Source organism: Gossypium raimondii, chromosome 1 (genome assembly GCF_025698545.1).
Source record: "Gossypium raimondii isolate GPD5lz chromosome 1, ASM2569854v1, whole genome shotgun sequence".
NCBI classification, from domain to species: Eukaryota; Viridiplantae; Streptophyta; class Magnoliopsida; order Malvales; family Malvaceae; genus Gossypium; species Gossypium raimondii.
The window spans coordinates 9,452,335-9,480,289 of record NC_068565.1 but is presented as its reverse complement, the minus strand read 5'-3'; the positions used below and the strand labels follow the sequence as shown (position 1 = coordinate 9,480,289).

The 27,955-nt window shown below is 33.9% G+C and overlaps 3 protein-coding genes across 5 annotated transcripts; 2 read left to right on the top strand and 1 right to left on the bottom strand.

The window, feature by feature from the left end:
* The first annotated feature begins 10,623 nt into the window (after positions 1 to 10,623).
* LOC105780938 (aspartic proteinase) lies at positions 10,624 to 16,084 on the top strand. 3 transcript variants are annotated; one of them, XM_012605486.2, is made up of 14 exons: positions 10,624 to 10,834; positions 11,836 to 12,217; positions 12,314 to 12,374; positions 12,788 to 12,882; positions 12,978 to 13,090; positions 13,221 to 13,389; positions 13,477 to 13,516; positions 13,663 to 13,727; positions 14,326 to 14,439; positions 14,570 to 14,634; positions 14,782 to 14,938; positions 15,026 to 15,145; positions 15,589 to 15,677; positions 15,821 to 16,084. In XM_012605486.2, the coding sequence occupies exons 2-14, from the start codon at positions 11,852 to 11,854 to the stop codon at positions 15,903 to 15,905; spliced, it is 1,539 nt and encodes a 512-aa protein (XP_012460940.1). In that variant the 5' UTR covers positions 10,624 to 10,834; positions 11,836 to 11,851; the 3' UTR covers positions 15,906 to 16,084. The 3 variants fall into 3 exon arrangements, with proteins under 3 accessions (XP_012460940.1, XP_012460935.1, XP_012460948.1); XM_012605481.2 differs by having other exon boundaries at positions 10,757 to 10,894; XM_012605494.2 differs by lacking the exon at positions 10,624 to 10,834 and adding an exon at positions 10,862 to 10,945.
* A 5,843-nt stretch (positions 16,085 to 21,927) lies between these two features.
* Positions 21,928 to 23,518, top strand: LOC105786764 (mitogen-activated protein kinase kinase kinase 18). The gene has a single exon (XM_012613245.2). The coding sequence runs from the start codon at positions 22,059 to 22,061 to the stop codon at positions 23,370 to 23,372; it is 1,314 nt and encodes a 437-aa protein (XP_012468699.1). The 5' UTR covers positions 21,928 to 22,058; the 3' UTR covers positions 23,373 to 23,518.
* A 652-nt stretch (positions 23,519 to 24,170) lies between these two features.
* On the bottom strand, positions 24,171 to 24,839 carry LOC105787202 (uncharacterized). Its single transcript, XM_012613634.2, has 2 exons — positions 24,538 to 24,839; positions 24,171 to 24,457 (listed from the first exon to the last, which is right to left on the bottom strand). The coding sequence occupies exons 1-2, from the start codon at positions 24,812 to 24,814 to the stop codon at positions 24,312 to 24,314; spliced, it is 423 nt and encodes a 140-aa protein (XP_012469088.1). The 5' UTR covers positions 24,815 to 24,839; the 3' UTR covers positions 24,171 to 24,311.
* Between the last annotated feature and the right edge of the window lie 3,116 nt (positions 24,840 to 27,955).

The window sequence follows — 27,955 nt, the reverse complement described above, 5'->3', positions numbered from 1 at the left end:
CTCAAAATGAACATTGTTGATTACATATTCCATGTTGTTTGCCTCACTCCAGACATTAGCAAAAATCACTTCCGAAATCCCCCATACGCAAATTAAACTCAGAAACCAGACTTGCTACTTGAGCCATACATATCAAGCAATCACGTCGACAGTAGTTTAAGTGGCCTGCAACCCATCCATATTTGAGACACAATTTTTGGTACCGGCGCTAAATGCGTCTCATGACTAATATCTAGATTTCTAGCTTGGTACTGTGAATCTCATCCCATGATTCCTAAAGCCAAGTTGAAAACAGAGAATCCCTACAAACACCCGATTTTGCTAAGAGTCTGCAAAACCATTAGCCTCCCTAAGCACATTCACAAACAAGAACTCTTTAATAACTTCAACTAAACTATCAATCTCAATAAGAATGTCCCACATCCTCCATGTTCTAGAACCCTTTTTAGTAACCCACGAAATCGTAAAATGGAATTTGACTCAATAACAAGATACCAAGGAAGCTTAACAAACAACTGAAGATCTATTTTAATTGCCCATAACTCTGCATTATTTGAAAAAATGAACACCCAAAAACATACCTAAGATCAACCCTTCAAAATCTCGCAAGACACAACCACAGGCTGCAAACCTAGTTTGCCTTTAGATGACTCGTACACGTTAAATTTAAAAGAGTCCAAAATAGGGGAGTATGTTATCAAGCATGTTCTGCCTCTTAGGGGAGACATATTCTAGTTGGCTTGCTAGTTGATTTGTTTGGATTGTAGGTTAACCATTTGTTGCAAGTTCTATAAAAAAATGCCTAGGGGAGATTGTTGGAGTTTTTTTACCTGCTCATTCCATGTTTTCTTAGAACGAAAATAAATTTTCCTTAGGCAGTGGGCTATTGCATCCCCATGTGTGTGTGTGTGTTTTTGCCAATTAAGGAGCAACATTTTGACAAAATAACTATTGGTTTTTGGTTAGATCTCTTTAATTGGTCATATCGAGAGGTTTAAAGTGAAAATAATGTTTTATTCTTATCCTTATCTTTATCTTTTTAGAGAGTTTTGGAGCAGTAGAAAAACCGATTTATGAATATTTTTATTTGATAAATAATCCTCTTGTATTAGCTTATAAATAGGTTGCTTGTGGCGTCACTTAAAGTGTTATTTTTTTAGTGTTTTTATCAACAACTTTGCTCTGTTCTTCTGGTTATTTTGTAACATTTTTTAGGTATTATTTGGAAAGGTTTATTGATTATATTATGAGGTATTAGGGTAAGTAATTTGTGACAATTAGGGTTGGTACGAGGGCTGCAATTACTTCTTTGTTTAAGGTAGGTTGGATTTAAGCCAATAAGTGATCTGGACAATTGTTGAATAAAATCATTCACTAGACAAGGCTACTGTAACACCCCTAACCTATCTCTATTGCCGGATTAGGGCTACAAAGTATCACAGCAAATAATGAAACATTTAACAACTTAAAACTTCTCAAATATTAATTTAAATATAAACAATCAAATCATTTGTTAAACATAGCAAACATACACTTATAGACCTTAAATTGAGTTTAAAAGACCTTAAAAATAGTTTGAAAACAATTAGAAACTAATTTAGATTAAAACAGAAAAATGTGAAAGATATGTAAAATTTTAGAAACAGGGGTCACACGGCTGTATGACAAAGGCTAGCCCATGTGGCACCAAACATGGTCGTGTGGCTACTCCACATGCTCGTGCTCTCAGGGTCACACGGCTGTGTCGCTAGGTCGTTTAACTCACTGTTCCTGTGTGAAACAAATCCAACACCTAAAAATTAACATCCGCACGGCCGCATGAACAGACCATGTGTGGCACACGACCGTGTGACAACCTATGTCCCAAACCTTGTGCAGCCTAAAACTTCATAAGCAAGCCAAATTTTCAACCCTTTCTTAAGTACCAAGTCAAATCAATATCAACTATTTTCATGCCTTCAAAACACATTCAAAACATGCTTGAAACATACCAAAACATCCAACCTAAGTGCCTAACCAATATATCTTCATTAGCACCACATTTCATACACCAAACTAATTCACATTCAAGGATCTCAAGTCCTTCCCTTATACACATGCCAAACAAACAATCATCCTCTCCATTCACATTCAATTTTACCACATTTCAAACACTTCCAAGAATCTTATATCAAACAACTAAAGACATACATATATGGACATATACAAGCCAAATCCAAAGATATATACACAATATGCTTAAACCAAGTTTAAATAACATCATTATAGTGAACTTAAATGCTCCTAGAACATGCCACTTATAACCTAAATCAAAATAATCACAATTTATATTGAATCGTTGAACGGATAATGTGATCTCCAAAAATAATCCAATCGATAGCTCAAATCTGACGATCTACAAAGAAGAAAAAACCAAAACGAGGTAAGCTTGCATAAAGCTTAGTAGGTTCGTATTGAACATAAAATTTAACTTTTCATAAAGGACTTAACCTAAATCTTTCATAACGAAAAATTATAATCAAGGTCATGAGTTCATTTAATTGCCTATACACATCACAAGTCTCACAAGGTTAGTAAATTCACTAGTATAACCATCTAATCTTATCAAAACATAACATTTATAAGTAAACACGCATATAACCTCAATTCATCCATCATATGTTCATTTAACATATCACATACCATTTCAATGATCCATCTAAAAACTTTTCCCATTTACATATTAAATTTCATATAACCACCTCATATATCCATTTATACTCAAGAAACCACGATTAAGGGACAAGCAATTATGAAACAAATAACTTTATTATGGCATAAAATATTACAAGTAAACATATTTAAAACTCAATTCAACCTTCTATTTGCATAATAAACTTCAAACCATTAATATAATACTCATTTAATTTGTCTACCTTTCCGGATAATTCATTGTTTAGAGGATGTTGTGGTATCTTCCAACTACACTTGCACATTTCTGAAGTGATGTTATAATATCTTCAACTATGGTCTTATTCATTACTGATGTATTGTCATAGTATCTTTCAACTATGGTCTTTCTTATTTCGGGTATAATGCCATGATATCTTTCAACTATGGTCTTTCTCATTTCTCAATCCAAAGAATTTGATGAACCAACCATATATAGATAAATATTAAATTACAAAACAACAATCAAATAATTACTTTTATTAACATACGAACATACCTAATAAAAAATGGCTATGAACGCGACACGATATTTACTTTGCTAACCCTTATTTTCCATGATTACTGCCCGATTGATTCGTTTCTTGATATAAATATAATAAATTTAATTAAATTAACTGTTTAAAACAATTAAACAATTCAACTTATGCATATAAGCCCTTTTATTATCATTTTACACAATTACCCCAATATTTTATATTTTTTTATAATTTAATCCTTAAACTCGAAACTCACAAATTAACCACAATTAAAGAAAGCTCATGCTAGTTGATTTTTACCTAGTCCCTACTCAACCCACTTTTATCAAAATTTCACTAAAATTTCATGTAGTTTTCCTATTTTGACGATTTAATCCTTAAACATTAAAATTACTAAAAATCACTTAACAAAATCTTTATATTTAGCTATTAACCTGAAGGATTTAACAACAAGGTTCACAAAACATAAAAATCGTTCACTGTAAGTCCTTAAACTTTTAACAGTTTTACGAATTAATTCTCAAGTTAGCTAAATTAAGTTAAAACGAACTCAAAAACATAAAATTTACGAGGAACAGACTTACATGCAAAGGAACATCAATGGTCGAACCTCCCAACTTATTTATCCATGACTTTTCAATGAAGAAAATAAAAATGAAGAAGATGATGTTGTTTTGTGTTTCTTTTATTATTATTACTTTTTATTAATTTAACATATTTTATCACATATGCATAATTTAATGATAATTTACTTAAAAACCACCTATGTACCGTCCACCATAATTTAATTATGGTTAAATTATCATATAAAACCCTTTAAAAACATTTCTATGCTCATTTAACCAATTTTAATCAATAGCGATTAAATTTTATGATTTGTACAACTTAGTCCCTTTTAATTAATTAACCAATTAAACAATGAAATTTCTGAACCAAATCTTTAGATACCTAAATAGTAACTTACAGACTCGATTTACAGAAATGAGGTCCAGATACCTCATTTTTCGTAACCACTTGACTTTCAAGCCAACCACCTATACTTAACAAATTATTCAATTAGCTAAAATTCATCAAGTCAAAATTCAATATAAAATTATTGTTGAATCATATAATTTAAATACTAATTATTATGGACTTACTCATCGGATTTGTGTCCCTGATACCATCGTTTCCGACACCACTGAAAAATAGGTTGTTACAGCTACGCAAACGTAGGACCGTTGTGTCCAAACTGCTCTATGTTAACAAATATCGTGTGTTAATTTTCTATTTACTTTACTCATTGTGTTACTTTGCATTTAACCTTTCCATTTGTTTCGGTTCAAATAGCAGATGGAGCAAAACTATTTTTCAAATACAAACCAAGGCACTACACATCAGAAAAGTGAACCTTAAAATGTTGCCAAATTTCCTTCTTAACTAGACTAAAAAATCCACTCCCCCTATATCATCAATCCATTAATTCAATTTCTTCGAGCTTAAAACTTTACTTTTGTATGAAAAAAAATCTTGTATTGCAACTCCATCCTTTAATAGTTCTAACTCTATATTTTTGCTTCCAAAGTATCTCATTGTACCTTCCTAACCTCCATTTTCTATGAATAGCTTCATTTCTTTTGGCCAATCCTACCTTAGTCATATCATAGATATCACCCAAATTTTCATACTCTCTAATAGTGTTCTCAACAAAATTAATATTCTTATCAAGGTTATTAAATGATTCTTTATTCCATACCTTCAAAAAGTTCATCAATGTCATCAAACTATTTGTCCTCCCTTGCACATCAATATCTACTTACTTATCTGCAACCATCTTCAGAAAGCATTTACTCTGCAACCAACAATCAAAAAACTTAAACAGCTTGGGAAACGCACTTTGAATCACTCGATTTTGAGTTCAGGAGCTCAAGTTATTACTATTTTAGTGAAGATTGCAAGAGTAAAATTTCTGGATGGGAATATGACGAGAATTACGAGTTTCAGGCCTTTAATTCAAGTTTAAATCATATTGGATTCGGATTATAGGCTTAATTTTTATTATATATGAGCTCAACGTTGTATTTATTAACTCTTATTATTTATTATTCTAATTTTTTTTAATTATTAAGTATTTTAAGTTATTTAGTTGTTTTATGTCAATAAGAAAGTTTAGTTTAGAACTACTTATTTAAATTAATTAGAGTTTTAGTATACTTTAGAGTTTTATTTGGATGTACTTAGCTAGCCTCTATAAAGGCTTCTTTATTGTTCATTAAGCAGACAATTGTTTTTATTAATAAAGTTTTCTATTCTGGGAGTTTGTTTCTTGTGCAAGATTTTTTTCTTGTAATTTTTAGGAGTAGTTTTCTTCTCAATTTTATTCAAGAAGTCGTGGAAAATCATTCTTAACCCTTCAATTTGCCAAGGATTATTTATTGGAGGGTTAATTAGAGCGATTAATTGAGTTTGTTGGGATTTATATCTCAAAATGTTCGATTGGACATTTATCCTTCTATCCATCATGTCCATCGATTTATCGTTCCATCTTCTATTTTACTTTAATATATATTTTCACTATTTAGTTTTTATTTTGAATATTTATCCTTTATTTTTTTAAGTTTTCTTATTTTTATTATTTCCTTTGTTATTTTCTAAATTTATTTGGTTTTTTCCTTTCAGGTTACATCCAAATCTTTCCTTCTTGAGTCAAACAACTTGAATTCAATCCTTTTTTTTGCTTCCTCTGCTCCAGTTCTTTATCAGTTTCCAACATAGGACATTTGCGTTTTGGTGCTCAAATCAAAGGCGCTCATAGAATGTTGTGTCGAGATCTCCATGTTCGAGTTACCAACTAACCTCAACTGTACGCCAAAGTTGCGATCGAATGTTGAAATCGAGGAATGCCTTCCAATTGATGATACCGATATTCCCTGATACGAGCTTTGCAACAATACTGTGAAACCACTGCACAACCGTGTGGTTGGACCTTTTACTTCTTGATCTTGAAACAAATTAATTGGAACTGTTGTCGAACTCAAACCACTTATCTCTACATTGACAAATTGGACATATAACTCTATTACATCGTGTAACGCCCCAAAACCCGACTTAGGAGTTTAGCCTGAATTTCGGAGGTCACATTGATCACCGAAGTGATCGTAGGAAAGAGAGAAAAAAAATTAGTTTAACCAGCTAGAAAATAATGGTATTTAAGTTACTTTAAACTCTCAGTTGTAAAATCCCGATATTACAAAAATACAGTTGTTCAAACCAGATAACGTCTACTTGCATTAAACACAAAATTTCATACCACAATATTAAAAACAAAACTTTCAGTCCAAAACCGTTTACATAAAATTCAAACTTAAAAGAATACTTTATTAACCAATAAAAAAAACATGACGCTTCCGAGACTTCCGGTATGCCGAGTCTGAGCTATAGATAACGAAATTGTACCTGAAAGAGAAACACTAAGTGGGTGAGCTACACGAGCTCAGTGTGAGTCCGACACAAGATTAAGAACGGAATTACAGAACTCAGTTCAATAACGAAACAAACTTACTTATTTACACAGAGTCAGAAAGTTACCTTGAAACCAACGTCCCAACCGAATGAAACAACTCATGCACACCAAGTCACACACAGACACTCAATCACAAGTGTTATTCAATCAAACAAGCTTACACTCAAAACACTCAAAAAATTCATATAAATGCAGTCAGATAATAAAAAAAATCCATCTATCCAGCCAAAACACCTCTCCGTCCCCCGATCACAACCCAAAAGAGTTGTTTAAGCTCATCCAACAAAACACACCATATAGGACCTTGAAAGGCCCATCCAACCCTACTCACCATGCATGTGGACTAAACCACTCAGATATTAATACGCAGCAGAGCTGACGTACATGTGGTACAATAGGATAAATCGATGTACGAATAAGTTGCAGTAAAACTGCCAGATCAGATAATAATACGCAGCAAAACTGACGTATATACGATACAGTGTGGTAAACCGCTATACAAATAAGTTGCAGTTAAACTGCCAGATCAAATCAGAATTAGTCTTCCTTCTCTTCACAACCAACCCCAAAAGTTTTATGCAAATGTATGTATGCAGACAAACGTACTTAATCAAAATACCAAATTTCCAGACAGACATTCAGACACAGAATCTCACATCCAGTCAATCAATTACAGAATTCCCATGCAGTCACAGAATGCACACAACATACAAACATTCACACATCAATCACTTTGAATCACCAATACGTACAATCATTTACCCGAATTCAGAATCAATGACATAGTAGCCTCAAGTAACAATCAAACAATCTATTTAAAATAGAGGTATATCTATACAAAACACACCAGTCTAGGCAGAATCAAAGTCCCGATTACCATTGCTAAGACTTAGCTAGGAGTCGGAACACACAGAATCACAATCAAGCTTAAATGTGGCACAAAACAAAATTTAGCGATGTCAGGCCACACAGCCATGTGGGGGGTCAACAAGCCCATGTGGAGGGACACACGCCCATGTGGAAGAAGGCACACGCCCGTGTAACCTAGGGACATGACCGTGTGATCCGACCGTGTAACTCTCTGCCCATTTGTACTAAAATAGAGTGCAGGGCAGACACGACTGTGTGAGGGTCTCACAAGCCTGTGTGCCCACCAGACATGGCCGTGTGTCCAAAACACATGCCCGTGTGGGATCCCTAAATCCCCAAATTAGCCACACGGTCGTGTGGCACCAAATCACTAAATCACTAATTCCTAATCACACACGCCTATGTACCCAGAGGACATGGCCGTGTGAAGATTAACTAAAATCCCCAAATCGGCCACACGGTTGTGTGGCACCAAATTTTGCCTGGAACCTTAATTCCTAACAGCACAAGTCCGTGTAGACCTCCCGTGTGGCCACCCGTGTGATCACGAAACCACCCATAAACAACTTGAAAATCGAGCTTTCTGGCCACTAAACCGACCCTCAATCGATGGGATTCAGAAACACACCAACTTATACAAATTTCCATGCCATTCAACAATATTACCGAACATCAACAACCAATTTCCAAAAAGGCACATAGATTGTCGCATTCTACCAAAATCAAACTTACAATTCACAAATGTAATTGAAAAGTCTCGAAACCAACACTTGACTCGCAAGCAAAACCGTTATCCAAAAAGAGAAAAGGGAGAAAAACAAAAAGAAAACAAAAAAATGGATAGGGAGAGGAGAACGTAAAAAGAAGCAGTAACCCCAAAAATAAAAATAAACTTAAAAACAAGTTTACTATTGAACAAAATAAAAATATTTCTCAAAAATGCACACATACAGAGGTTCAAACACGTGACCTAAAAATTCACTAACACACAACTAACCACCAGACTAGCAGGCCCATTCTGACACTTAAACGCTTAACTAAACACAATAGTGCAACTTTCTCACTGACCTTAACCACAAAACTCAAAACTTTTAACCCTAAAATTCAGGGTGTTACACATCATTTCCAGTCTAGCAATGCACCTCAAGCATTAATTTGACATCCGCATCACTTTTGAGCTCAAATGTATAATATCTTATAGGGTTCATGGACGTTAGGTTAGGTATCTATATTTCTAGCGTGAAATTCTCCTTTGGCTTGAAACCAATACTTTCTTTTTAATTGTTAGTAAAAGCTCATTTTTTTAATGATTCTATTGAAACTCAAATATGTAGATTGGGCTGGTACAAAAATGATCCCCAATTTCGATGTCACAAATTTGACCTTCATAATAAATAATGACTCTAATTCTTTTACTCATCTTCGCCAAAAAAACATGTTTAATAAGTTTAATAAAAATATAAAACGATAACATTATACAAAAAAAAATACTCATTAACTAAATTTAAACAACCAAAGCAAATTTATTTACTTGAACTAATTTAGTTTGTTTGATCGATTTTCTAACTTCAAATTTTTAACATCAACAATCTTCTCCTCAACATACAAATCTTCTACTCAAGATTTAATCGTGAAAACCTCTCCATATCAATCTTCATTTTATAAAAAAACTCTACCACCAGATATGAAACATTTTTCAAATTGTTGAAAAATATAGGACATGACTCACAAATCAGAAAAATGCTTCTAACAAAATACATTTTTTTGAAAAGTTTTTCTTTCCCAAGATTCCTGAGCATTCTTGTGACCTAAAAATTCTGCCATGGAAATGATGAGAAGAACTAAAATTTTATATTGGGATTCTCAGGTTTTAGAAAATTATTAAACTTTTCTTAATTTTTTCAAATTTAATCCAATCGCCTATTTTGCTTTTATTTTTCTTTCAAATTTAATCCAATGGCTATTTTATTTAAAATTAGTAGAATTTTTTTAATGTATAGCATTTTCACTGATGTGGCAAAGCGGAAGCAAACTCGAAACGAAAAAGCAAAAAACAAATAGAAAAGTCAGAAAAATAGCACACACCAATTGTTTGAGTAAATACTCTTAAAAGTATTCTATTACTTTGAAAGTTTACAATTGAGTGAATAAAATAAAGGGGAATGCCTCTATTTATAGTTGAGCTCCCCTAAATCCAACAATATAGATTGAGTTACATCGACGGTTACAATTTGTGCCTATCGACAAAATGAGAGTCCTAAGGGATTTAAACTCTATACATATTTGTCACTTAGTATTTACATTAATTACCTAAGTAATTTTAGTTTTACTGGAGTGTTTCTTTGGGCCACCAAGATTTCAAGTAGATGAGTTTATCCATATGTTCCACAAGTCAGACAAATTCAAGCGGGTCAAATGAGCCCCATTTAATAAGTTGACCTCCATGAGACATTTTGTGCGTAATGGTCATAGCCTTTAATCTGTGGCCTGTGACATTTGCTTATACATGTAGTCTTGCTTTTGCAAGTGGTTTTAGGGATGACTTTGTCGATGTCCCCTCCAATTTGGTTAATGCTCGGTTCTTTTGTCGATTTTTTGCCCACCGCTTTGCATTATCCAAAGTTGATTTTCTTATCATATTAAGTGTTTGCAATCACTCCACAAATGCCGTACTTGAGTTGTGATAGAGTCAATTGTCAACGTACCACAATGTTCTATTGATACTAAGATTGAAACATATATTGTGTTGATGGAGTTTGTCATTCACCACTTACGACAAATATTTATTGTCTCTCCGGAACTGTATGATCTTATTCCTGAAATAAATTAATATGACCTAAGAACTGCCTATCATTTTTGTTTTAAAATATAAGCAATAAATTATGATCCATTGATTAGGCATGGCACACATGTGGGATCCGGTTTTTGAATGATTGTTATGTAGAAAGTAGAAACAAGATACGCAGCCTAAATGTAGAAGAAAATAGACAAAGAAGCATCTTAAACTACCCTTCAAACTTCCAGTGTTACCGGATCTATCATCTTAAATTCACTTCTTCCAAACCTCTCATCACAAGATCAACGGTGTGATTTAGCTCTCAATACCATCCTTATTATACATTCATCCGATTCAGATTTTGCTCGATAAGAAAAAAAGGTCAACAAATTTAAAAATATCATCTTAATTCTCAACTAACACACGACTCCACGTGTACGGATACGATCCACCAAGAATCCCGCTAATCTAATTCAACACTCTGAATAAAGAGTTCAGGTTCGTACTCTAGTTTTTCTGCTCAGTCTGTTCTTAAAAATTGAAATCATAAACAAAAACGTAAGAAATTTCTTTTCTTTTTTGTAAAAATTCTTGACCTTGGCTTATTATGTAATTTCTCTTTCCTTTTCTCTATTATTTGTTCTTATATATGCTTTTGATTTCTTTTTGAGTGTTCTTTTTGTAGTGATTTTGCATTTCTTGGGCAGGAATATTGTGTGATATTTAGGTTTTAGAATCGTAGAAAACTGAAATTGCCTGAAAAAAAGGGTTATTGAGTGAATATCTAGTTTGATCGATAATAGTTTGGAGTTGACCGTGTAACATTCGTAGAAAACTGAAATTGCCTGAAAAAAAGGGTTATTGAGTGAATATCTAGTTTGATTGATAGTAGTTTGGAGTTGACCGTGTAACATTTGAAGTTCGGATTATCCGTTTAAGTTTCTAATAATTTTTTCAGTTTTTTTCCTGTTGGGTTGGTTAGATATTGAGGGATTTTCGGTGTTTATTACCTGAGAAAAGTGAAGGTTAACTAGTTAACTTCGATTGGCATTCGTTTTGATTTCCATTATTTTTAACTAATTTGGATGGAGTAAACATTTGAGCCTAATTAAGATTCCTCATAGCTGGAATCAAATTATTTTGACCTTAGTAGTATTTATAGATGTGTTTATGTTTGTTTATTGTGTTTTCTCGGCACCAAAATTATGTGATGTGAAGATTTGATTATGAAAAAGAATGGAATGGCCATGATGTCACTAAAATTGAGCATCTGTTTACTCTTTGAGGACAGAACTTTACTTGGCAGTGAATAAATGTTCTAGACTTAGGTCAACGGTCAATGGTTTTTATCCCATGTAGTTGAAAAGTGGCTTGTTGCCTACCTGTTATGAGACAAGATTATATCTAGTTGTGTGTTGATATCTTGTTTTTTCAGCTTGCCATTTCTAGTTCTAACTGTATCTGGCAAAAATCTTTGAATCATTGCCTTTCAATTGCAGACTTGCAGTTTTCTGAATGGGGACGATAGTTCAAACTACCGTTGTCACTGTTTTTCTTTGTCTTCTGTTTCCTATTGTCTTTTCCACATCCAATGACGGATTGTTCAGAATTGGACTGAAGAAGAGAAAGTTTGATCGCAACAATCTGTTAGCTGCCCAACTTGATTCCAAGGAGGGAGAAGCGTTGAGAGGTTCTTTTAGAAAGTATCTTCATGGCAACTTACAGGAGTCAAAGGATATTGATATAGTGGCACTAAAGAACTACATGGATGCTCAGTACTTTGGTGAAATTGGTATTGGCACGCCTCCACAGAACTTCACTGTAATTTTTGACACTGGGAGTTCTAATTTGTGGGTGCCTTCATCTAAGTGTTATTTCTCAGTGAGTTTAATTCCTCAAATTTTTCTTGGTGTACTTAAGGGTTGGATTTGTGTAAATTTGGAATATTTCTAAGGTTTTACTGGTGTCTGGGTGCAGATAGCTTGCTATTTCCATTCAAGATATAAATCAAGCCACTCAAGTACCTACAATGCTAATGGTTTGTTTCTGCTTCTTGGTTCATTCTAGGTTTCCTGAAATCCATGTCTTCTTGATTATGATTATGATTTTCTTTTTCCATTCATAAATTGGGTATTGTCTTTAGATCAATCTATAAGTACCGCTTAGAACAAATTCAGTAGTTTGATTTAGGTGTTATTATTCTTTTCCTTATGCATTCTTTTAACTGCTTTATATATATATATATATATATATATACGCCTCATCTCCTGCATTTGAAAAACTCATGTCTGCTTGTTGTTATTCATAATCAGTTCTATTGTGCTTTAGATTGGAAAAACTTGGATAAAGGTGACCGGAAGGATATTAAAACTAACTGTTGTTCATTTCAGTCAAAGTGAGTATAATAAAGTAGCTGCCTATATGTTTTCTTTTAAATGATTCCACTTGCAGGTAAACCTGCGGATATTAAATATGGTACTGGACAAATTTCTGGATTCTTTAGCGAGGACCACGTAACAGTTGGTGATCTTGTAGTTAAAAATCAGGTATCATCAATAATTTTTTTATTATATATGTCACCATCATGGCTGTTGGTGATGGTCCATGTTGCTCAGTAACTTTTCTTCTTTCATCTGTTTAGGAATTTATTGAGGCAACAAGTGAGCCCAGCTTAACATTCTTGCTTGCCAAATTCGATGGTATACTTGGTCTTGGATTTCAAGAGATTTCAGTAGGAAATGCTGTGCCTGTGTGGTATGTAAAAGCCTCTTTTTTGTTTCTTTGTGCTTTTTGTTTCAGTTTTATTGGCGTAAGATGTTTATATTGTGAGTATTAAGAATGCAACTGCTACTGGTTTAGGATTTTGATTCTGTAAGTGCTCCAGGTACAATATGGTCAACCAAGGTCTTGTTAAGGAACCGGTTTTTTCATTTTGGCTTAGCCGCAACTCCGAAGATAATCTTGGTGGGGAATTGGTATTTGGCGGGATGGATCCTAAACATTTCAAGGGGAATCACACTTATGTTCCTGTAACACGGAAAGGATACTGGCAGGTTAGGATTTCAAACATTCCTTGTTTTATACAATATATTTGATTTCATGTATTCCTTTTATAATGCTACTGTTTCTTTGTCTCGCAGTTTGATATGGGTGATTTCCTGATTGGTAACGAAACAACAGGTGAGAAGTCCTCAAAGTTATCTTCTGGAAATAATTGTCGAGCCTGTTCCCCAATATTCTGCTTAACTGGATTAATATAATTCATAAGGACATGCAAATATTTTGTTGTCTTTTATTTGTTTCCTTATATTCTTACTCCTTCACAGGATTTTGTGCCGGTGGCTGCAGTGCTATTGCTGATTCAGGGACTTCTTTGTTGGCTGGTCCTACGGTTTGTATTAATTTGTGTCTATTTATGTGTGTATGCATTCTTCTGTAGCCGTGCTTCTGTAGCAAGTTGCTGTCAAGTATCAACCATGTTTTGTCCATTCTATGATTGTTTCTCATGGAAACATTGGACGTATCATTCTGCCCATACTCAAATCTGTCCTTTGACTAACAACTCTAAGCATATAGTTGCACTCCTATCCTTCCACTAAACAATTATCTGGATGTAATTGTACTGATGTTCATGACTGAAGTAACAATTTGCTCCTTCCGGGATTTGGATATGGATATTGTTTGTTACTCATTCAAGTTTCACTGTGTAACCTCTATAAGGTTGTTTTCTATCTTATGAAATGCATATTCCAGCTTATCCCCCTAGTGTCATTGCTATAGTGAGAGCATATATTCAGGACCTTTTGTACATGTTTACCTTGATATGTAGTAGGACAATCTGATTATAGATGTCTATGATTATAAGTGCTTGGCAAGTGCTAATAGAAGTCATTTAATTGATCCTGTGCATGCATTGTCTATTTGCTGCCAAAAATGGACTGTTAGTCCTGGTCTTTTGTCAGTGATTGTTTTTCATACCATGTTTTCAGGGTATTATTACTCAAATCAATCATGCTATTGGAGCATCTGGGGTTGTAAGTCAAGAATGCAAGGCTGTAGTTTCTGAATACGGAGAGAAGATACTTGATATGCTATTAGCGAAGGTACATGATCTGTTTTAACTTGCTTTAATTGTAATGCAAATGGTATCTGGAGATGGTTAACTTTAGAGTATGATCTGGTAGTTTCTTGCTGGACTTCTTCGTTATTCTATTTATTATCCTGCATTGACAGGATGAACCAAAGAAAATCTGCTCACAAATTGGTCTATGCTTATTTGATGGAACTCAAGGTGTAAGGTTGTACACAAGTCTCTTCTGTTTTCCCCCTGATTTTTTCCCTAGAGTGAAGTTGCTTTAACTCAAATCAGTGAGCTTAGAAATATTTGTAATTGTCTGAATGAATGTGATCTTGCTTAATTGATTTTGTAAATTTATCTTGTTCAGTATGGAGATTGAAAGCATTGTGAACGAGAATGCTGGAAAAGCCTCTGGCAGTTTACGCGATGCTATGTGTTCTACCTGTGAGATGGCAGTTATATGGATGCAAAACCAGCTTAAGCAGAACCAGACACAGGACCATATAATTGACTATGTCAATGAGGTGAATAAGCATCCGCTTTGACAACCTCTGAGCATATTTTGGCAAGTTCTTTTTTGGACTCATGTTTTCCCAAATTGATAATTGCAGCTCTGTGATCGGCTGCCTAGTCCAATGGGAGAATCAAGTATTGACTGTAAAAGTCTATCTTCTATGCCCAGCGTCTCTTTCACAATTGCTGGAAAGTTATTTGAGCTCCGTCCTGAGCAGGTATGATATACAATGCTGAATTTGTGTTACGGTTCTTTGGTCTCCTTTGATTTGGTTCATGATAATCCTGGTTGTCATCATTTCACCCTCAAAAAAGAAAACAAAAAATCATGTATATCAATATTTATATGTTTTGGGTGGGTCTAAGTAATAAACTATTAAGTATCTCGAGTTGATTGCAATGTTAGTGTTCAGCAGGGGCGAAGCTAGGGGAAAGCAGAGGCCTTGGTCCCTCTTGGTTAAATGGAACAATAATAATTTTGGTCTTCCAAAAAATTAATAATTTAATTTAAGCTCATTGATGCAAAATTTTTACCGTTGGTACCCCTATAGATGTTATAATTTTGTTTTGGCCCCCAAGTTTAAAATTCTTGCCTTTGCCCTTGGTTTTTGGTGATTCTTTCTTTGTTCCTGACCTCTGTCCTTCTGGTGTTGGGAATCAGTATGTCATGAAAGTGGGCGAGGGAGATGGGGCTCAATGCATTAGTGGATTCACTGCTCTGGATGTACCACCTCCTCGCGGACCTCTCTGGTATTCTTTTTACTGGTTCATAGATATATATTGAAGGATAATTATGTTTTCTACAATTAACTTATATTCACACTAGACGTTTACTTTTAGGCTGGAAAACATTTGATGCTATGATAATCATACTAGTATTCATTGATGAACAGGATCCTGGGTGATGTATTTATGGGCCAGTTCCATACAGTATTTGACTATGGGAACATGCAAATTGGATTTGCTGAGGCTGCATAAGCTAATCTTTTCTAAATCTGAACACCCGAGTGCCATGCTGTTCAAGTAGTACACTCCTAAACTTATGGGATTAAGTATCAAAGATGATTGTATGTAAATACTTGTGCAAAACATGATCTGTGATTTAATCCGGATTGTATCGTATTATGGCATTTTGACTAAGAAAGGATTTCACGGCATCCGTTCCTCTCTTTACCTATAATAGCATAATGATGCAATTGGTTTAAATAGCATTTGTTAGAGAGCTAAAGATGATTTCGGGGGCTATGAAAACCAGGAATGCCGGACATTAATTTTTTTGAGGGGAGGGGTTAAATCTCAAAACGTGATATTGCTTGTTATTGCTTCTTGTTTTAAATGTATGTCGCGGGAGGTAAATCTCAGGTCTGTTTGATCATTGGGTCAAATGTTCCTTAGTCATAGGCGTTAGTTCAAAGTGAAATTTGATTTTAAAAAATGATGCATTTTTTTAGTTAATAAAATGTATTTTTTATACGATAGAGAACAAGGGTAACATAATTTGAATTTGTATAGTTACTGTATCATACAAGTCAAGATATGATATGGTCAATACTTCTTTATTTTATTTTATGAAACTTGAGAACTTGAGTTCAATTTTTAACTTCATTCTTATGCCAGCATTGCATTTCTTAATAAAAACTTGAAAAATAGATGCAAATGCAACATTCCACTGAACAACTAAGAAAGAATTACAATACTGCGATTGTTGCACCCCCCCCCCCCGGCGCCCCCAAAATCCTTGTTCTCAAGGATTAAATTGAGGAAATTGTTGTTACGTGGCGTCTTCAAGGAAGGAGTTTGTCCTTCGAACCAGCACCTAAGTGACAGCTCCATTAAATTTGAACCGGTACTTTTCTTACATGCTTCTTGAGCTATGGCTTTGTAAATTTATGACTAGGAACATACTTGGCCCCACACCAACACCATAAGCCTCTTGTCCTCCTATATTCAATCTCAGCTTGGGTAGGGAGTTTGTTGCCAAGTTTACTATCACTTAGTAACACAAACTGGTTAACAGATTTAGTTATTGCTTCAGGAGCGTTAGCAGTTCTAGGACCAAAAAAAAAAAGAAAAGAAAAGTGAGGACTTATTAGAAGAAATCGAAAGAAAACTAGCATTTGATCTAGCAAACTGGGGTTAAGCAAAAGATTTCCTTTGACTCGGCTAAAGAATTGCCTCCAATTGCTTAGCCATATGCAATGCCTCCAACAAATTCTTAGACTTAAAGGTACTGGGCAATATCTAGCCTCAAGTTACCGACAAATATGCTAAGAGCATGTTGAGAAGATAAAGAAATTTGGTTAAAGAGACTTACAAACTCCTTATGAAACTACTCAACTAACTTGCTCTTCTGCTTTAAAGATACCAGCTTGCCATTGAATCCTCAAAATCCATTAGGGCAAACCTCTCTTGCAAATTCCTCAAGTAATCTTTTCCAATTCAACTAATTTATACCACCATTGTTATTATCATTCAAATGATGCCATGGTAGGGCACATCCCTGCAAGACAGATACTGGCTCAACTTAAAAAAGTTGCCCCATTTTTGCCCACTATCAACGAAAATCAGTACCATTAAACTTAGGGCACTTCAAGTTATAGGCGTGATTATACTAGTCATTGGAGTCTGCACAACTTACTATAGCCAATTCCCCTATCATTGGTGACGCACCACTCTCTGTCCCTCCAAAATGCCCGTCCCTTTAACAGTACTAATAGCTGTCGCTATGGTTTCATGTTTACCTAGAAAAGCTTCAAAAAAATGCCTTGTCCACACACCATCTCCTATAGTCATGGGCAAGTCGCAGCTCTAATACCAAAATTGATATGAGCGGCATTGTGAAAAAGAGAAAACGAATTGAGAAAGAACGTGAGAGAAAGAAAAGAAAATCTAAATGATTTTCCTTTTCTAGCATTGATTCTTAGTAAAGAACGTTGGTTAGGAAGCAGTTACAATTCTATTGCCAGCTATTGTGCAGTGACATCAATTATAACAACTAAACGCTACAACACTGTTTCTAAAATCTCGTTCCACTAAACAAATACAATATTTCCGTTATTGCAAAATAACCAACTTTTTTTTTTACTATATTGGAATTAGAAATTTAGTCTCTCCATCTTAATTTAGCATCATTTGCTTTCTTTACTTTTACAATGTTAAATTGGTCCAAATATATAATACTACTGTTTCCATTTAAGTGATAATATATTTTCTTTAAAACAAGTGTTAGCATTTGATTGATATTTAACTTTATTATTGATTGAACATGATTGGTTGAATTTTCACATGATTTAATTGTATGATATAATCACTTTAATGCAACAATCTTATAAGTATAGATCTAATAATAATATTTCAAACGCAAAAGATCAAATTATGTTGTCAATTAGACACTGACTTAGCTTTGGGACCTTGAGTTCTTAGGTCCAAGCCTCACCATGTATAAATATCATGTGTGAGTTTTACTTTTCAATTCATTGTGTCTAATTCTAAAATAATAAAGGGAAAATTCATCATTAGATTAACATGTAATTGGATTTCTTTTCAATTTTTGATTTGGTTTCGTATCTTATATCCCATGTTCTCATCAAACAAACATGAAAGGGAAAACTAAAAACCTTCTGAAGAAAAAGAAAAATGAACCAAACTAGACTTTTTCTACTGCAGGGTATTGACAAAAGTTGGAATTGATGCAGTATGTCCACGATGATTCAAGCTGGAATTGGACTTGAAGTAGAACTTTCGAAATTGACTTATACGTCAACGAATTAACTATAATAATTTGAATAAAAGAATTGGCCAAGGAAATTTGAAAAGAAGGTTTCTTCAGATTTAAGAAACTGTGGATGGAAAGATAGAAACTGAAGTGAAGGCAGGTGTCTCACTGAATATTTTTTAAAATTTGAAGTACGAACAACTCCTATTAACAATCTTTGAAACAACTTTTGAAAAATAACACAAACGAATCATTCAATTCTTTTAAAAAAAATTCAAAAAGTATTTTATTGAATGAAACTAAAAATAGAAAGCAAACTCCTAACTCAACATAGAATTCTAAAAGTTGGCTGTTCAAGAATGTATCCTTCTTGAATTCAACATTCTTGATGAGCAAGAAACACTCTAAAACAACTTTAAAACCTCTTAAAATTTGAAATAAATAAATATATAAAATGTAGTGTCGGACTTTTATATAAGTAAAGTTACAACTTTAAAAATTTACCCAGTATGATTTAAAAGTGCATTCAAAGTCAAAAGTTTATGTTTTAATCCCATCCAAAAATGCTGCTTGCCCAATCTTCACTAAAGTGATCCTATCTTGAGCTTCCAAATGTAAAGTGTATTTGGGTTTGAACTTTACTACTTCATTCGGTTCCAACATGGATCATCTTAGACATTCATATCACCTTTGATGGCCTCAAGACATCTCAACTCAAAAATACTTAGATCCCAATTAAAAATGTATAACAAGTTGGCTAATCTTCCAAACTTAAAAATTGTCAACTTCAGTAAATTTAATTGAATGAGTTTCACTCGATCCATGCATATCTAATTTTACTATTAATTCCATACTTTACCATTGCAGGACATTAATGCCTAATTTAAGGCATGCATGAGGGCATGAAAACAAGGGATTAATTGAAGTTATTGCAGTCAGGTATTTAACTGTTAGGATAATATTAGCCAGCTACGTATACTAAAATAGATAGCTGGCATAATGAAAAGGATGAATGGATGTGCCATTTTGATTTTCACTTGTAGTTGGGTCCAAAACAATCGAATTAAACTGAATTTCCATTTTATAGGATAAAAGTTATCCAAACAGAGAAATATAGATTCGATCGAAAACATTGATTGGAACAATGATTAGCAAAAAATATGTTAGATAAGGTTTAGGCTGTCATTATTTTTATTTGAGTCCTCAATGTCTAAATACAACTGTCATCATGTAAATGGGAATTTATACAGCCAGCCAATCAAGGTAGCTCCCAATCAAAACACAAATAAATTGATTAGTCATAGCTGTTTTTGATTATTAAAACAACATTCATTGTCAGTAGTCTTTTAAATTTTGGGTTCCCTTCGGTGTTAGTTTGTACAGCTAAGACTAAATTGGCAATGGACAATGTTCAATGTACAACCAATTTCCCTCATCATCAAGCAACTAAGTAAAACTTATAAGTACTTTTATTTTATGGATTGTTTTTACAAAAATAAATTAATCCTTTTGTTAAAAATTAGTTTTTACGTATTAGCATGAGATAGACATGGCATACTATTTGTCACTATTTGATTATCTGTTTGCTATACAGTTTTTTACATTATAAATGAATGAAATTTTTAATTAAGATGACCAATTTGCTCTTTAATCTAATATATAGAGACTAATTTGTCCATTTTTTGGGTAGAGAAAGCAATATACAATGTGACTTCTAATACAAGGGCTTCCATGATACTTTTAAAGAAAAGTTTTGGTAATAAGAGGCTATCTCGGTTTAGGATCAAGATATGCCATTAACTTTATAGAAAGTTGAAAGAGGTACGAATAAATCACTCTTTAAATGAAACTGTTGATGAAACTCGAACTTTATTCCTCGTGTAAGTGCTAATAAATTTATTTGCCAGATTAAAAAAGAGAAGAAGAGTGGAAGTGGCATTGTTGGTATCTACCAAATTCAGATCAAAGTAAAAGAATGGATCATAAACTCATGTGTTCACCTAGCTGTAAAGGGTGAGCTTGAAAGGTCAGTAAACGATGTCAGCACCGACAAGATGCAATGAAGGAGCCCTACACTACTATTCTAAACCCAAAAGTGACAAAAGGGTTTAAGTTTTGAGTTCAGATTAGAGATGGGATTTCATCATTTCATGAGAAAAGTTGACTTTCATATATAGTTCGGAATTGCTTGAACCTCACTCAAGTGTTCCATTAAAAACCCCTAAATTCTCTTTTCTTCCAAACACCTTATTCAACACAACTTTGCAGACATTGGAAAATGAAAATAACAGTGTGTGCTCTTTTTTTAACTTTAATTTAAATTTTTTTTTTCTTGATGTTGGTTGCAACCTCTTTTGTTGGCCTTATTTACTTTTGCTTTGATTCCTCCAATCAATAGGCCAACTCTTGAATTTTGATTGCCACTGGAACAACAACATGCTTTTAAGCCTTTATGCCAAAAAAAAGCTTTTGTTGTTTTCACATTGCAAAAAGAATATTGATATTTTCAAATTGTCCTTCTACCTACTTAAACCATTTTTATTTATCCAAATTTAAGTCAATTTCTGAAATAAGATAAGATTAAAAATTTGATATTAAATTGCTCGAAATAAAATTATAAAATTTCATAGGTCAAAAGATGAAAATTTTATTTTAAAAAGACTAATCAAACTAAAAACTTTATAAATTAAATATATTTTAGGACAATGATTAATAGCTACTCTTTTAGTATGATCTAGAATAGTTCCTTAAGTTACTAAACATATATGATTCATGCATGCTTTCACATCCACGCCTATCCAATTAAGCCCCCCAAGAAAAGCATAGTAAAATACAATGGGTACCCTCTGTTTTATCCTTCGCCATCAACTATAAGCAATATATATATATGTGTGTGTGTGTTTACAGCTTGTAAGTTAAGCTACACACAAAAAAACTAAAAAGTACTTAATTGTGTTCACATTGTTAAAATTGAAGATTAATCATCTTTGCGCCGCAAAAAATCACAATGTTAATGGATTAAAAAGATTAAAATTAGCCAATAATAGGATAATTGTAATTAACAACCCGCAATCTCGGCACGTGCTCATGTGTCTTCATGTGAATGGCTTTATTACAAGCATAAGCAAACCGCCATGGCGCCGTCCATAGGCGGTCAGCATTCACTAAATTCGCGCCACGTGTTACATTCTTGCTCTATGTACTCAAAAGAAAGCCATGACAGATTTTTGTCATTAAGAATCTTTCCTAAGTTGTTGCATATGCTTTGGTATTTGGATTAAGTCACCAAAACCAAGGGTTACCCCAAAGTTCATTTATTTATTCATATGTATATATATCCTTACAAATCATAGCATTAGTCACCAGTCCCATATTTTTGTTTTCTTTGTTTCTTGGTGGCTTCTTTTTTTGCTCTAATGGAGTGGATCAGAGGGCCTGCCATAGGCAGAGGATCCACCGCCACCGTGTCTCTAGCCACAGCAGTCCCTTCCGGCGAGCTTTTTGCCGTTAAGTCAACCGAGTTATGTCACTCTATGTTCTTGCAGAGAGAGAATTATGTCTTGTCAAAATTAAGCTGTCCTCACATTGTTAAGTACATAGGGTACGATATTACGAATGAAACGAACAACAAGCCGACGTACAATCTTTGCATGGAGTACGTCACCGGCGGTACGCTTTCCGAGGAAATAAAAAGAGTTGGAGGAAGATTGGGTGAAGAGAGAGTTAGGTTGTATACGCAACAGATTTTACAAGGTTTGAGTTATCTTCACGTTAATGGGGTGGCACATTGTGATATCAAGAGCCAAAACATTTTGATCGGTAAAGAAGGTGCGAAGATTGCTGATCTGGGGTGTGCTAAATTAATGGGAAAAGATGGAGAAAATCAAGTTTTTGACACGTCAGCAATTTCCGGTACACCAGCTTTCATGGCACCGGAGGTGGCACGTGGGGAGGAGCAGGGTTTTGAGGCTGATATATGGGCGCTTGGATGTACGATTATAGAGATGAGCACTGGGAATTCGCCATGGCCGGAGCTGAATGATCCAGTGTCGGCTCTGTATAAGATTGGATTTTCAGACGAGGTACCTGAGATTCCAAGTTGGTTTTCTGAGAAAGGAAAGGATTTTCTGGGAAAATGTTTGAAGAGGGATTTGAAAGAGAGATGGACAGCTAAAGAATTGCTTCAACATCCATTTTTGGAAGAATCAGATACCCTTTTGAAGGAAGTAAAAGAATCCACCATGGATTCTCCAAATACTGTGCTGGATCAAGGTTTCTGGGATTCATTTAATGTGGTGGAAAGTCCTAAGAATTTGATTCCTAAAGAGATTTCCATGAATTCCCCCACTGATAGGATCAAGAAATTGCTTCAATCAATTCTGTCACCACCTTCTTCCAATGCTTCCAATTGGACATTCAGTGAAGATTGGATGACAGTAAGAAGCGATAATATCACAGAAGACGACTTTTCATCTCCAACTGTGTCATTCATGGAGTCATTTGAAGAACAACTTGAAACTGAAACCCCAATCTTAGATGAGGATTTCTTCTCAGCCAATTCTGCAGAAAACACTATTTATTTCAGCAGTATTTTGGCATTTAACAGTGTAACAGATGATTATTTTGTATCAGACAATCTCAATTTCGAGACAGTTAATGAAATTTCTTGTTCTATTATTCCAATGATCCAACCCCATCTTTTTCATATTCGAATCAAATCCTCATTGTAGCTGTTAGTTTATCCAATTGTTTTCCTTGGTTTCAAAACGTCCGGCAGAGACGACCGGCCGGTAGCATGCCAACACCGCCGCCGGTGATGACTAACTTATCTATTGACTATTCATTGTGTGAACAGAGGAGACTTAAAGGGTTAGGCAGATCAGATCAGAAAAAAGAAGTCAACTTTGGCTTCTCCTTACATTTATGGGTTTAGGTAATGAGCATTAATTAATCTTAACATATTCTTCAATCCAATAGCCAATTGTGCCTATGGCTAACTCAGTTCATTACTGCTCTACTTTGCAAGTTGAAGGCCAAATTACCTGCATAAAACAAGGATTTAAGTACATTAAATAAATACGAGTTGAGAAACGAATATTTCAAAAAGAACGAAGGATCGAAGCAAACATAGAAAATAAAAAACCTTGCATTTATTCCCTTAGATATTTGATTAGCTGCATCAGTTCCTTCTAGTGACGGAGTGGGTGCTTGGGGGAGACTGCAAGGGGGGGGGGGGGGTTGACTCCATTATTTTAATGTATGGGGCACTGACTTTTAACAAAGTCAAGCTATGAGAAAAGTCAACTAATCACAGTTTTTGGTTAAAGCTTTAGGCTTCCCATGTGAAACCAAAAAAGGAGGTGTTTAATCTTCAACAATGGAGTTTACCAATACGTTGCAGTTTACCAACTTTTGTTTCAAGTCAGTTGACCCAAGACTCGGTATTAGCCTTTTACAATGTCTTCATTTCTTTAAATTGTTAGCTCATTAGTTGTTAAGACCAAGTAAATCAAATTAGGTAGTTCAAATTTGAGCAAATGATCATTACACAATTACGTTCTTATTTCTTCTTATTTTTTGTCAACATATGACCTTGTCTTATGCATGATTACACCTTACATGAAGAGGAGGAATCTTCATATTTTTTTAAAAGTTCAAACATCAATTGTTCATTTTGAAGATGTTGCATTATTCTTTGGGGGTTCTAACATCAATTGTTTATTATCTTCAGCAGCCTCCAATCTCCTCGATCCTTCTAGCCCTTTGATACAGTAGTGCAATCCATATGTAGCCAACGCAAGGAATAAAGCAAACCCTGAAACATATACATAATATCTTAGGATCAAAACATATATATAGTTAAAACCTGAAGTTTCAGACATGTTAGGAAATTACACATGGATGCTTTCAAAACTTGTTTCGCCATTAGAATCTCATCGGCAGGATTAGGAACAGCGCCTTCCGACCAACATTTTTTGATCTCTATCACATCGTATAACATTGAGGTGAAAACAAGAAGCAAAGTTGCTGCAACAGTCTTTAAAATCAGAGTGGCTTTCCCTACTGTTATTATGTCTAATATCCTCATCACCAGTTCCCTTAGAGGAGAACTGAAGATAAGCCCTAATACAAGGACCGTTTCAGCTAAAACAAGCATAGACAAGAGGTACATGATCTCAATCAACTAGTATTAAACAAATTACTACAATGGTTTGTGAGAAAGAGAACATCAGTTTACATTTTATATGGTGAAGAAAATGGAATAAAAAATCAGGAAATCTTGGTGACTCAATTAAAGAATTGTGCTTTACCATTAGTGTAGGAAAGATTAAGAAGGAGAAACAGAATAACTTGCAGCCTCAGTTTTGAAGCAACATAAGTTGTGTTACTGCAACTCTTTGGCACATTCAAACATGAGTATAGCGCACATGGGACGGAAGTCAACTTGGGCTATTTAGAAATCCACTAAGCTCTATAGAACTAAGCTTGGGTTGGAATCAAAGAAACTAAAAAAAGTGAAGGGAACTAAAGAATGAGTGAAAAAGTGAAAAGAAAATAAATTTGGAGTGTCCTTAATTTGAAAGAAAAGTGATGGAAAAGAAAATAGTACGGGTGATCATTTTTCATCAATCATTAGAATGATGAGAGAGAGAAAATGAGATAAAAGTGTAATTCTTTTTACTTTTTAACTCCACCAATCAATGAAGGGGTATTTTCTTTCTATTTTTTCATTTTTTCTACCATACACACCTATAAAAAGAAAATTTATATTTTTCATCTTTCTAATTTTCCATCCTTTCAATTTTCCATCTTTTCAATTTTCTTTCCTCCACATCAAGCAAAGCCTTTGCGACTTCGTGAGTCCCATTGTAGGCTATATTTAAAATCACTTTTAATTAGGTTAAAGTACTTGGAGGTCCTTGTATATAGGGACAGGACCAAATTAATCCATTTATTATTAAATGGAATAATTTAGTCTCCTATACTATTAAAAAGAATAAAGTAAATCTAAATTCTAACATAATTAGCATTTCTTGTATGAAAAATATCTTGAAAATTATTTTGTTCTACTACAATTCAATTCCAAATAAAATATTTAATTTACAAAATCATAAAAAACTTAAAAATAATAACTCTATGAACAAATAAATGACATTTTTATATAGTAAATTTTAACTTTATTTCAATTTTGTGTTATTTAATTCTTTTTAATAGTATAAAGATTAAATAATATATAAGCAATTTTAGAGAAACTAATTTGATCAGGTCTCTATAACCGAGGAACCTCTCAAATACATTCACTTTTTTAATGATATATAAGCAATTTTAATTAGATAGGAGTTGAATAAGCAAGGGGTCGTCTGAAGAGTGAAAACCTCACTAAAATTTTAGGTATAATTTTGGAAAGAAAAGGTTAGGAAGTGGGAGGAGTTACCATTAAACTCAACCGCTTTTATTTAAATTATTACTTAATTATAGTAATTATCAAGTAAAAGTAATTATTTAATAGTAATTACTCAAAAGAAATAAAATTATTTAATTTAATGTAAAATTAAGGACTATTAATGAGTAAAATATTTATTTAATAATAAATATTCCAGCATTCTCCCATTTAATCTAAATTTTATATTATTGTCCTCAATGATAGTTTTAAATACCATATGTTTAAGTAGCAAAGTAGAGTTACAGAAGTCATGGCAGTAAGTTCTCATTTAATTGAGTATTCCCTTTTATGCATTACTATGCAAATTTCCTTTTTCTAAATAAACTCATACATGTGGGAAATCACGTTATGAATAAACCTTCCATGTTTGCTCCAGGTCCTATCCTGATGGTTGTTTTTTCAACCAAATGTATAAAATTAGAATAAGAAAACAAACTAAAGAACAAAGTATCTTGTAGTGACTTGTTTGAGAATAATCCATTTCAACCACATGATCCTTCAACGACTTTAGCGGCGTGCCTTCTATCCGAGGATCTATTATTATTAGCTTGTGTTCAATGAGCAATTTCATGAACCTAATGTGATATTTGATTGCCAAGTACTTAATGTTGATTTGTTTGTTTTAACTTTCACTTTTGTTATTCCTAGTATTGTCACAAGATATCTGCAAGGGCCTATAGATGGAATCAGTAAGTCTAAGCACGTAATTGAACTTCTCAATCAAATACCTTATTAAGTAGCTTCAAAACATTATACAAATTCAACTTCTATAGAATAAAGGCCCACCAATGTTTGTTTGACACTTCTCTAACATATGATTGCTCCAAGAAACATAAGATACACCTTGATATTGATTACAGAGAATCAACACAGCTAGCAAAAATTTGAGTTTGAAGATCTGATGACTTCTAGAATGTTAAGTCTTCCATATGTAAGCATGTGACTTTAGTTCCTTAGAGATATCATTATTTTATTTGCAACTTCCCAACTGTCTAATACAATATTGCTTTGTTATCTTCCCTACATTTCTGTGCTAATGCAATATTAAGTCTAGTGTCACGAGCCACAGATCAAAGCCCATGACGAATGCACACAGAGCAACCCATGGAGGTCAATTGATTAAATGAGGCTAATTTGTCCCACTTGAATTGACTCATTTGTGGAACATATAAAGAAACTCATCTACTTGAAGCCCTAGTAGCCCAATGGAACACTCCAGTAAAACTAAAGTTACTAGAGTAAAAATTTTGTAATCTTAAGGGATAAGATTGTATAGAGTTAAAATCCTTTAGGACTCTCATATTGTAGATAGGCATTAATCTCAGTCATTAATGTAATTCAATCTGTACCATTGGATCTGGGGAAGCTCAACTATAAATAGAGTCATCCCCCTTTATGTGTAATCATTCCATTCATAGTTATTGTCGGAGGATGTTCATTGTGGTAAGAACATTGACTTGGTAGATTGAAGTGTTAATGAGACCCCATTGGAAATGTTAGAGGTGCGACAAACTAATATGAAGCCTGTTGAGTTATCAGTGAGGCTACCACCTATGAGAGATGTAGGTTGTGCATCAAACTTTTTGGGAAAAGTGAGAATGCAAACTAGGCAGGCAAAACGAGTAAATGCAATGAGTCAGCTACATCTCAAATACTTTCCTAGTGTTCTACATTATGGCTTACCGCTGGCTTGGCAAAGATATAAGGGCCCTTTTAAAGTTCTGAAGTGAGTAAGTTGAGGGGCTTACAAACCAAAGTTGATGCCTATACTCAAGGTTAACCTAGTGTTCAATGTGAGAACACCTAAGCCTATTTGTGCAGATCTAGGGGATTCCAATCGAGTCAAGTCACGATAGGAGCAAGTAAGAG

Bases quoted from the DNA above. Each gene is read 5' to 3' on its own strand.
- LOC105780938 (XM_012605486.2), top strand. From the start codon at position 11,852: ATGGGGACGATAGTTCAAACTACCGTTGTCACTGTTTTTCTTTGTCTT. The intron at 13,091-13,220 runs GTATGTAAAAGC...TAAGTGCTCCAG, and splicing joins GGAAATGCTGTGCCTGTGTG to GTACAATATGGTCAACCAAG. The intron at 13,728-14,325 runs GTTTGTATTAAT...CCATGTTTTCAG, and splicing joins CTTTGTTGGCTGGTCCTACG to GGTATTATTACTCAAATCAA.
- LOC105786764 (XM_012613245.2), top strand. From the start codon at position 22,059: ATGGAGTGGATCAGAGGGCCTGCCATAGGCAGAGGATCCACCGCCACC.
- LOC105787202 (XM_012613634.2), bottom strand. From the start codon at position 24,814: ATGTACCTCTTGTCTATGCTTGTTTTAGCTGAAACGGTCCTTGTATTA. The intron at 24,458-24,537 runs GTAATTTCCTAA...TATATGTTTCAG, and splicing joins AGTTTTGAAAGCATCCATGT to GGTTTGCTTTATTCCTTGCG.